A 12,066-nucleotide genomic window follows, 5' to 3' on the forward strand; every position below is an offset into this window, starting at 1 on the left:
ATTTTCATTTTGTTCATGGTAAACCAGGTCTTGGCTTCATTGAACAAGGCTTCTGCTTGTTGGACTGCTTGTACAACATTCTCTCCTTTTGAGAACAAGGTTGTATCATCCGCAAACTGCAAGGTGTGCCAATTGGAGTCTATGTCATTTACGAAGATAAGGAACCGCAGGGGCCCTATTACCAATACCTGTGGCACATCATGCTGTAGCTTCTTCTCATCTGAATCACCTCCTTGCACGGAGACAGTCTGTTGTCTGTTTCTCAGGTAGGATTCAAGAGTTAGCAGGGTGGATCCCCCTTATACCATATGTTTTTAGCTTCCTGAGCAGGGCCTTATGCAGGATGCAGTCAAATGCCTTACTAAGGTCACAGAGTACTAGTGCTATAGACTCTTTGTCTTCAAAACCCTGACTTACATTTGTAACTAAGTCAAGTACAGCTGTTGTTGACCTGCCCTTCCAAAAGCCATGTTGTGCATCATAAAAGAGACTATTTCCTTCAAAGTAACTTAATAGTTGTTCTTTCATTATCGACTCCATCACCTTCGCTAGTACTGGTATTATAGATATGGACCTGTAGCTTGACACTTCATGTGGACTGCCTTTTTTGTAAACAGGCACTGTGCGTGCTACTTTCAGGAAGTCTGAATTCCCCTGCACGGAAGCTTTTATTTATTACTACTTTTAATGGCTGTGCAATTTCACTGATTATAGTTTTTAACATAGTACAAGGCATGCCATAAATATCAGGGCTCCCTGAAGATTTGTAACTTTTTACAATTCTTATGACTTCTTTTGGATACACTCTCTTCCACATTACCATGCTGCATTTATTCTCAAATTTCACAGCAGCTGCAGGATCTATTCTAAAGTCAGGAATTTCATCTACTGTGTTTTCCATTATTTTTATAAAATTGTCATTAAACACATCTGGACTACAAGAATTAGAACAAGGATTATGAGCTTCTTCAATAAATCTGGCATTGCTTTCTTTCTTTGGTTTTTCTACTTCCTTTCTGTAGATCTTTTGGGCCTGTAAATAACTAGAGTACAGTCTATCCTTAATATCTATATCTTTAGCAGCTTTGACCTCATCATTTAGTATTTGGACAATACATTTTATTTTGGCTACTCTAGGAGTATACCACCTCTTTACTTTGTTAGTTTTTTTGTATACATTTTGATTTAACATTAGAGTATCTCTTGGGTTTTGATGGAAAATGTCCATCAAATTTCACTTTTGTGATTGAATGCAGATTTGGTGTCACTTCATCAATTATTTGGTGCCAATCTATAGAATACACTGTAGTTTTGAAATCATCTAAGCTTTTCTTTGTAATAACTCTATTTCTGAATACATAATTTGAATGCCAGCTGGCATTTTGTTGTGTACTTACTGAGTTTGTCCATAACTTCATGATTACTGCATGGTGATCTGCTGGTATAGGGTCCACCATACTTACTTTGTAGTCCCAACTATTTAGGTTTGTCACAATTGTGTCAAGACAAATAGTTCCTCTTGGTGGTAGAGAGTTTCCTACGAATAGCCCATAGCTCCTTACTAAGTTCATGAAAGCTCTTTCTTTATCATTACCTTCTACAATATGAATGTTGAAGTCTCCACATAAAGCAATTTTTGTCCCTAAGTGCACTAGATGACACAGACAACTTTCCAACTGGTTGAGGAAATTTTCAAAATTTCCATCTGGGGAACGGTACACAGAAACAACAATTAAGTTGGCATCTGACAGTCCCAAAGCAGCAATTTCTAGGTCTAGATCTACACAAAATTTACTTAAGTCAATTTTATTGGCACTTAGTTTACTATTTACGTACACAGCCATACCACCATGGATAGTAGTTTCTCTACACCACACGTTCACCATTTCTAAATATTCAATGTTTCTGTAGTATTCAGTTTCTGGTTGGGCTAGCCAGTGTTCACATATACATGATACATCAGGTCTCTCTTCATCAACAAAAAGTAATAATGTATCAAGTTTAGTTCTGAGGCACTGCACTTTTACACTCACTATAATTAAGACAGCATTTTCTTCAATGATATCGTTTCCTTTTTCACTGGAATGTTCTTGGTCTTGGGAGTTTATTGCACTAGTGCATTGGGCATCCTCTGGAATAAAAAATGTTTTATCACAATGTTCTTCAGCCATATACTGTTGTCCATTATTCTATCTTTTAGGTCGAAATCAACACCAATTTTGAAGCTATAATTTATTCCATTTGTTTCCAGTTTTTCAACTGTAAAATTGTTGTGATTTGGGAAAGTGTTCTGTAAGAAGTTAGTTATAGTTTCAGCTGTGGTGCCACATCTTAGTTTGCTTAGGTGCAACCAGGGTTTTTTATCACCGTACAGCATTCCTTTTTCACTGCCGATACCTATTATGGCTTTATTTCTGTTTTTAATACTGGCATTCACAAACGTTTGTATAGTGAGCCTCAGACACTGTTCACCAGATTCTCCATTTTGTAAGATGTTTTGTTTTCTTTTTCTGTGTCTTCAGTGGTTTTGGCCAGTTCATTTTCTTGTTTCACTATAGTCGAATTTCTTCTGCCTCTTTGCTTGTTTTTCACTCCTTGCCAGTCTGTATCGATGCCTTCTGAAGAGTTTGCATCCATCAGATTGTTTACATCTGTATTTGTTTTGTTTTGAATGTGAGGTTGAGTTTCACTGACACACTAATTGTTTACATTTGTACTAGATGCCAGTCTAGCAATGTTTGGGTCTTCAACGTTATTTCTCATTTGAAAATTACCACTTGATGAATCTGCATGCTTTTTGCTGCTGTTTTGATTGGTGATGGTGGTAGGTGCTGCTTCTCTGACACACTCCAGACCTTTATTTGAACTTTGCCTCAGATTAGCGATGTTTACCTCTTTATTTCCAGCTATAATACATGGCCCTTTTGTTTTCTACATCCTCTGCACACTGTCTTGCTATGTTTCTCGATGATTAAGATGCTTCTTCACTTCATGGTACCAATATTTCTAACTTAAAGTTTGTGGCAATAACAGTGTCTAGTTTTTCTTTTATTTGTTTGTTACCACTGGTAAGTTTTTTCACAATTTGCATAAGCTTACTCAGTGATGCAACTAGATCAACACTGCATTGCTGTGTAGAGTACAAGATTTGTTCATGTTTTGCTGTATTAATGTCTTCTGAGATTTCGTCAGCTAATCTCACTTCACAGTTGTCACAAACGTATTTTAAGCGACCTTTTGAGCACTTTAGAATTTGAACTTCATTGTTGGTGAGCCCCACACATTCCATGTGAAATGATTTTCCACACCACAGTCCACACAAAACACTGAATTCCTTATTCTTAACGTTTTTCTCGCACAAAGCATGCTTTCACTGGACGCCGTCTTTCCAAAGTGATAGGCAGAGCTTGGAAGTCAGGCAGTGCCCATGAGAGCACTAACACTTACCAATCGGTATGTCTCGTGGAGTGAAACACTGTGGACTTTGTGGTAGGTGTGGAGAAAATGCAGGTGAGTGTTAAATTTTATGACAAATGTCTTGGTACAGAGTGTGTTATCACAGAGTATGTCCTTAGCATGGGTGCGAGGCCAGAGTTGATGTTGATGCTGTGAGGAGGAGACCAGGACAGAATGAAATTAGGTTGGTGGAAGCCTCGCTGTCAACCAAACTATTGTCCTGCACTGGTAGCAGTGATGGTAATCAGCTAGTATCGAATCACATGATGGAATCAGCAGCTTGAGGTGGAAGTGATCACATGAAGACAGAAAGCTGCTGCCTTAGCAGATGTTCTTATCATCATCATCATCATCATCATCATCATCATCATCATTTAAGACTGATTATGCCTTTCAGCGTTCAGTCTGGAGCATAGTCCCCCTTATAAAATTCCTCCATGATCCCCTATTCAGTGCTAACATTGGTGCCTCTTCTGATGTTAAGCCTATTACTTCAAAATCATTCTTAACCGAATCCAGGTACCTTCTCCTTGGCCTGCCCTGACTCCTCCTACCCTCTACTGCTGAACCCATGAGTCTCTTGGGTAACCTTGCTTCTCCCATGCGTGTAACATGACCCCACCATCCAAGCCTGTTCGCCCTGACTGCTACATCTATAGAGTTCATTCCCAGTTTTTCTTTGATTTCCTCATTGTAGACACCCTCCTGCCATTGTTCCCATCAACTAGTACCTGCAATGATCCTAGCTACTTTCATATCCGTAACCTCAACCTTGTTGATAAGGTAACCTGAATCCGCCCAGCTTTCGCTCCCATACAACAAAGTTGGTCGAAAGATTGAACGGTGCACAGATAACTTAGTCTTGGTACTGACTTCCTTCTTGCAGAAGAGAGTAGATCATAGCTGAGCACTCACTGCATTAGCTTTGCTACACCTCGCTTCCAGTTCTTACACTGTTGCCATCCTGTGAGAATATGCATCCTAAGTACTTGAAACCGTCCACCTGTTCTAACTTTGTTCCTCCTATTTGGCACTCAATCCGTTTATATCTCTTTCCCACTGACATTACTTTCGTTTTGGAGATGCTAATCTTCATACCATAGTCCTTACATTTCTGATCTAGCTCTGAGATATTACTTTGAAAACTTTCAATCGAATCTGCCATCACAACTAAGTCGTCCGCATATGCGAGACTGCTTATTTTGTGTTCACATATCTTAATCTCACCCAGCCAGTCTATTGTTTTCAACATATGATCCATAAGTAATATGAACAACAGTGGAGACAGGTTGCAGCCTTGTCTTACCCCTGAAACTATTCTGAACCATGAACTCAATTTACCGTCAACTCTAACTGCTGCCTGACTATCCATGTAAAGACCTTTAATTGCTTGCAAAAGTTTGCCTCCTATTCCATAATTTTGTAGAACAGACAATAACTTCCTCCTAGGAACCCGGTCATATGCCTTTTCTAGATCTATAAAACATAGATACAATTCCCTGTTCCACTCATAACACTTCTCCATTATTTGCCGTAAGCTGAAGATCTGGTCCTGACAGCCTCTAAGAGGCCTAAACCCACACTGATTTTCATCCAATTGGTCCTCTTAGTCAGCCATAAATGTACAGGACTGCTAAGACCTGTGTGCAGCAAAAGGCTGCCACAGTAATAAAAATTTACAGTCCTTATAAATAGTTTGGTGACAGGAAGTTCAGCTACTGCAGAGGTGAAGTATTCAAGAGGTGGAAAGATATACCAAGGAATATGTGTAACACAAAGCCTGAAGGTTCATGCTAATTAGAGAGATATTTCATGTTTTATGGGTTGTTTATCTTTATTTATAGCAATGCAGACTTATTTGCAGGTAACAATTTTCAGCTGGAACCATTCCATCCACAAAGAAATTATTTGTTTCCTCTCACAGATTGAAATTGCTTCCTTCCTCTTTGAAAGCTCCAGTTCAGTATTTCTAAAAACAGACTGCACTCCATACATGTGCATAACTACTGCTTTTCAGTAACAAAATTTTTAGATGATGGTAGCATTTTCTGCAGTGAATAATGAAAGTGGGTGCTGGGGGCTCTATATTGACATTTCTTTGACATTTCTTTAGGTATTTAAGGTTATGTACTATGTGTCTCAATTATATCACTTATCTCTAAGAAATATTGTAGCTTTGTTACTTTCATAAGTCGAAATAATGGTTTAATTAGTTCATAAATGAGATACTAAAGTTGTGTTTCTACTTTAAATATTTGACAGATATCAGTGACTGTGCAAATGTCAACAAATCTGATGTTAATTTTAGAAACATTATGAAAGAGTAGAAAGTACTGTTACAGTAGCATATCATCTCACCTTCTCCATTCTCAGCCTTTTTGGTCCTAAAAAATTATTAAACCTGTAATTAAATAAACAAGTATATTATTTTTTGGATATATTATTTACATACAACACATCCTTTTGTGTTACCTTTATTCCTGGGTACCAAGGAAAACTTTTCTCATGGCAACTGCTTTGGTATTTTCAGGTTCATTCGTTCCTTATCACCAATCTTGCTATAGGAGATTTATTCATGGGAGTTTACCTTCTCATAATTGGAAGTGCTGATACTTACTACCGTGGAGTTTATTCAGTTCATGATCGTGACTGGAGAAGTAGTGGATTGTGTCATACTGCAGGATTTTTTAGCACCTTCTCTAGTGAATTCTCAGTGTACACACTCACTGGTTGGTTTCTTGAAATGGTTGATATTTTTCTCTGTATAACTATTTAATTTATATATTTAACTTATTTATGTCATGTAACTGTTTTTCATAATATATCTTGTAGCTGAAACTTAAATTAATGATCCATTTGGTACAACAGGCCTGACAGACACAGCTGACTTTCTTTTCTTTTCTTTCTTTTTTTTGCAAGCAAAATAAACCAGAGATAATCATTTTTAATAATTCAACAAAAGATCAAATTTGTGATGCTTAGAGTATGCCATAGAAATGGGTCGCAGAAGGATATCAAACTAATGTAAAAAAAAAAAAGTCATAACGCAATCTGCATATTCCATGCAAATTTGATCTATTAACCTTACGTCAATGCATTTCTTCTGCTAATTGTGAGTGAGTGGCTGTAATACTAGCAGCATAAAAAGACCTTAAAAATTATTTTTTTCTAATTTTACTGTTTAATAAAATTATATCTTGAAAACTGAAACTTTGGTAGTGGTTTAAAATTTTTGGTCTTTTCTACTTTGTTACATTTCTTGTTAATAAATGACTTTTTTTGCATCCAGTTTTTAATTAATCTTTCTGCACTGAAGGTAATTGATTACATTTAGGGCACAAAAATTGGTTAACTGAAATAACAGGCAAATTTTGAATCTGTGCTTTTCAGGTGCATTGTGTCTGAACTCAGGACTCCCAGTGTTGTGCTTATGATCTCCTGATTGTAGATTTACAGTTTCCTTTTTAAAAAAATGTAACCCTTTTTTCTATAAATGTGTTCTTTAAAGGTGATTTCAGCTCCAAATGTAAGTATTTTGACAGAAACTCTTTCTCCATCAGTCTTCTTTCTCTCTGTTTTTGAAATATTTCATTTGTTCAATCTTCTTTTCATTTTGTAAATAGTAAGTACTAACATTAGTTTCTAATGAATACAGACATTGTGTACTCATCTCTTCTATCTCTCAGAATTGTGCAGAAATTACAACTTGTAATCAGTATCTCCATTTAATTTTTGTTACGAGGGAAGGGATATTATTTGAAATCATACTGTACGATATTTTACTTCACCACTTCAGTTATCAAATTATTGTCTCCAACTTGTAAACATTTTTGAACTATGTTACATACTGTTGTTACTAAGAATATGTCTGAATGTAAAAAAAATAATGCTTTTTTGTTACATTTTATTGATGATAATTGACTATGATTAACATAATATCTTCCTAAGAGCAAAGACACTTCACAGAGAATTTACTTATAGAACTTTTCAGTGTAGTTGACACTATTTCTTCTTGTCCTTACAGTTATTGCTTTGGATAGATTCTTGGTGATACTATTTCCGTTTCACGTGAGGACAATGAAAATGACAAAAACCCGAATATTGATAGCAGGAGGATGGTTGGGTGCTGCATTTTTATCAGGTCTACCTTTTATACACGTCAGCTATTTTAAGTGAGTGTCTTTTATGTAAAATTATTTTATTTCCAAATTTGTCAGTCATTCTTTCATTAAGTCATTTTTTATTTAATATCACATTTTGTATCTAATGAGTACAAAACTAATGTATTTAATTACCAGATTTTGATTCTAGAATTATGTTAACGAAACAGAGTTCACTAAATATGATATCATTAATGGGACTTACTGTCAGTGAATTAATTTAAGTTGGAACACACACACTTTTCAATGCTGCTCCTAAAAAAACACAGTATTACAAGTGCAAATTGTGAAAAATACCAGTACTGTAGGCATAGCGTAACAAATTTGATGGTTCCATGCATAATCTGATTCTATGGTTTCATTTCGATCCAAGCATTATTATGTTAGATTGTACAGAGAGGCCATAGAAATTCAAATTCACTAATACAAAATTAATTGAAAAGAAGAACAACTGAAATGAGACAAGTTGTGGTCTGTATTAGGAAATGAAGCAAACAGCACCAACTCTTCCCCACATAAAGCTCCATAACCAACGCCAGTGTGACTATGTGATATCAGGCAGTGGTCTGATGATGTCACAATTTAACTGCTGTGTGGATATGTACAAACAGCTCAGCTTGCTGACCTTGTTCAAGTTTGAAATTACTGTTTGAATCTTCATAGCCTCTGAAGAGATCTCTAGCATTAGGAGATGAACATCGTCATGAAAATATGCCTTGGACCAGAGCCTGATGTCCATAAAATGAAATTCACAAAGCTCATAAATACCGGGTGTAAACACCTATATTGTATGTCCACATATTACTGTCTGTTAAGGGGTTCACTCTTAATAGTAATGTGATAAAATTCTTCAGAAACTATTAAATGACCGTGACGGCAGATAAGGCCAAGAAATAGTGTTGGCTAAACAATGTCATGAAAAGTGTTTTGTGTTCTTTTTCGTTTTATCCATTGTAAGAAGGTTGGTGTGTCAATTATCAATACTTGTAATCATATCAATGGTTAAGCTAATGAAATGATATCATATTGTAATTGTTTGGTCTCCAAACCATCTTTGATATTAATAACATTAAACTATTACGCATTTTACAGTTGTTTCTCATTCTGCACAGGAATTTTTATGGAAGATCTGGAGTTTGCCTTGCACTTCACATAACACCACAGAAATATAATGGATGGGAATATTCAGTGTTTGTGTTCCTCTGTAAGTATGTAAGGAGACTTTGGTCTTTATTTAGAATATTATCTCTGTCTTTTAATCCATTTTGTGTGACTTTGACTCTGTATTATGGCAAGAACCAGTAAGGTATTATGGCTTATGATAAGTTGAAATTCATTGCTATATAAGAAAACACATATATATAAATGGCATAAATAGTTTCCATAGCTCCTTTCTCAATCTGTGAATAATTTCCTTAGCAGATGCTGTTGTGTCCATCATATTTTTTTGTATGATAAAACCACACCCACACTGCACACTGACACATCAATTTCCAGCATCTGTTGTTTGGGAAGCATGTACATCACTAAACAGCATACCAATTTGAGTCAGTTCTGTAGCAATGAGAAAGCAATGTCACACTGTAATGCTCTCTGAAACCCTATCCCTTTCTTTAGCTGTGCTTAAAAGAATAAGAAACATGCAGAAGATTTGGTACAATCTTGCATAGTACTTTATGTTGTCCATAAACATTTGCAACTCCTTCAAATTGTGGGGTTTAGGAGTTTTCTCTGTGGCTGTGAGATGGTGACTGATTTATTTTACTCCATGATGGAAAACACAAAATTGCAAACTTTGGTTGCTGATGGGTGAAGCTGTGGTGCTGCAGTGTAATTCCACTATGCACCTGGCAAGGGTAGTATACAGGGAACATGTTGATACTGGGGCACAAAGTCTTTGCTAATTTCATTTAATCTACATGGTTGGGCAGTAACTGTGCCTTGTAGACAGGTGAACAATGTATGCAGATGTCGGCGTTTGAGGTAGGATGTCCAGCTGGGCTCAAAGAAGCCAATTGGAGTAATCGGCATGTTGCTGAACATTTGAATAAGAGTGATGCCACTATTCAACGATGTTGGCAGGATGTGTGAGCCATGACTGAATGGGGCAGCAAGATGGATGCTGTTGACCTAGAGAGATGACTGAACATGAGGACCAAGCAACCATCAGAGAGGCACTCAGAGCAGAACAAGCAGTCATCATACAGGGACTCAGAACTCCAGATTCATTATTATCATTGATCCAACATGTAACTGGTGCTTCAGTGATCACAAGGACCATTCATAGGTGGCTCACAGAAAGGGGGTTAAGTTCTTGGTGCCCCTTGTGTTGACCGCAATTGACCTCTGTAAACCAACAAGTTTGGTTACAGTGGTGTTGGGCATACTCAGCCTGAAATCTCATTGAGTGGAGTAGAACCGTCTTCAGTGATGAGTCCTGCTTCAAATTGAGCCCAGATGACAATCAAAGGTGTATCTGAAGACTCTACAGACAGCAGTGAGACACCACTCTGAATGTCACTCACCATATGGCCCAACAGCTGGGAGTAATGGTCTGGAGTGCCATTTCATTACATAACAGCAGCCCTTCTGTTGTTATCCATGGTGCCCTTGCAGCACAGCAGTACAATGACTATACTCTATGTCCCATTTTTTTGCCCTCCATGCCAAGCCATCCTGGGTCTACATTTCAGCAAGATAATGGCTGCCGTAACACAGTGACAGTTTCTACTGTTTGTCTTTATGTTTGCCAGTCCTACCTTGGCCAGTAAGATTACCAGATCTTTTCCAAATTAAGAATTTTTGGAGCATTATGGCTGGACCCTCCAGCCAGCTCAGGATTTTGAGGATCTAACATGCCAAATAAACAGAATTTGGCATTACATCCCTCAGAAGGACATCTAACAACTCTGTCAATCAATGCCAAGCTGAATAACTGCTTGCATAAGAGCCAGAGGTGGAGAAATCCATTATTGACTTGCTCAAATTGGAGGGTGGTGGAGGCCTCTCTCTTGAATAAATTGTACATTTTTTTTTTTTTTTTTTTTTTTTTTAAATTGTAATCATTTGTTTGTCTGTACTTGTACATCACATCTACTGAATTCCATCCCATTCAGATAATTCCTTCGTGGTGTTTTTTTTTTTAAAACAAGGTCCATATCACTCAAATAATAACTGGTAAATTCTGCGTGAGGTTGTGTCCATCGCCCAGTAGTATCAGAAGATGGAAGGATGCTGGAAATGGCAAAATGCGAAAGTAAATGTTGATTGCCACTAATTTTATGCAGTTTGTTGCCTAATGGTAATGAAATATTAATCTTAGAGAAATTTTTGCCTCACATTAGTTTCAATCCCAGTTTCTTTGTGTGAGATAATCAGGTATTCTATTATTCTTTGGTCATTAATTACAGATTTTTAAGACACCATAGAGGTGAAAATTGCCATAACCTTTATGAATTATGATCAGCTAAGTGGCACATTAACTTAAACATGTACAAGTATACCTACACCTGTACTCTTTGAGTTGCCCTAAGTTACTGGTGGAAGTTATACACTGAGATGACAAAAACCATGGGGTAGCAATATGCACACATATAGATGGCATTAGTATCATGCACATGAGGTATAAATGGGCAGTGAATTGATGGAGGAGTCATCTGTACTCAGGTGATTCATGTGAAAATGTTTCTGACATGATTATGGCCACATGACAGGAATTAAAAGACTTTGAATGCACAGTGGTAGTTGGAGCAGACACATGAGGCATTCCACTCTGGAAGTCATTAGGATACTCAATATTCCGAGAAGCACAGTGTCAAGAGTGTGATGAGAATACCATATTCCAGGCACTACCTCTCGCGATCAACAATGTGAGAGAGCAGTGGCATTGTCAGTGCTAACAGACAAGCAGCACTGCAAGAAATAACTGCAGAAATCAATTGGGACATACAACAAATGTATCTGTTAGGTCATTTCAGTAAAATCTGGCATTTCGGACTATGGCAGCAGACAACTGACACGAGAGCCTTTGCTAATAGCATGACATCACCTGCAGCAGCTCTCCTGGGCTCATGACCATCTCAGTTGGACTCTAGACAACTGGAAAACCATGGCCTGGTTAGATGAATCCTGATTTTATTTTGTAAGAGCAGATGGTAGGGTTCAAGTGTGGTGCAGACAACATGAAGCTGTGCACCCAAGTTGTCAGGAAGGCACTGTGCAAGCTGGCACTGGATCCATAATGGCATGGGTTGTGTTTGCATGGGATGGACTGGATCCTCCGGTCAAACTGAAGCAATCATTGAGTGGAAATGTTTATGTTTGGCTACTTGGAGACCATTTCCAGCCATTCATGTACTTCATGTTCCTATATAATGAGAGAATTTTTATGGATGACAATATGCTGCATCACTGTACCACAATTGTTCTAGACAGTTCAGGCAAATGTTTT

The 12,066-nt window shown here is 37.4% G+C and overlaps 1 protein-coding gene across 1 annotated transcript in view; it reads left to right on the forward strand.

The window, feature by feature from the left end:
* The window catches only part of LOC126456274 (G-protein coupled receptor GRL101-like), a 490,877-nt gene that overhangs the window by 444,450 nt on the left and 34,361 nt on the right, over positions 1–12,066 (forward strand). Inside the window, exons 22-24 of the mRNA XM_050092026.1 lie at positions 5,987–6,185; positions 7,481–7,628; positions 8,729–8,820. Coding sequence (XP_049947983.1) covers positions 5,987–6,185; positions 7,481–7,628; positions 8,729–8,820 — 439 coding nt within the window. The remainder of the gene's footprint in view (positions 1–5,986; positions 6,186–7,480; positions 7,629–8,728; positions 8,821–12,066) is intronic.

This window comes from Schistocerca serialis, chromosome 2 (assembly GCF_023864345.2).
Source record: "Schistocerca serialis cubense isolate TAMUIC-IGC-003099 chromosome 2, iqSchSeri2.2, whole genome shotgun sequence".
NCBI classification, from domain to species: Eukaryota; Metazoa; Arthropoda; class Insecta; order Orthoptera; family Acrididae; genus Schistocerca; species Schistocerca serialis.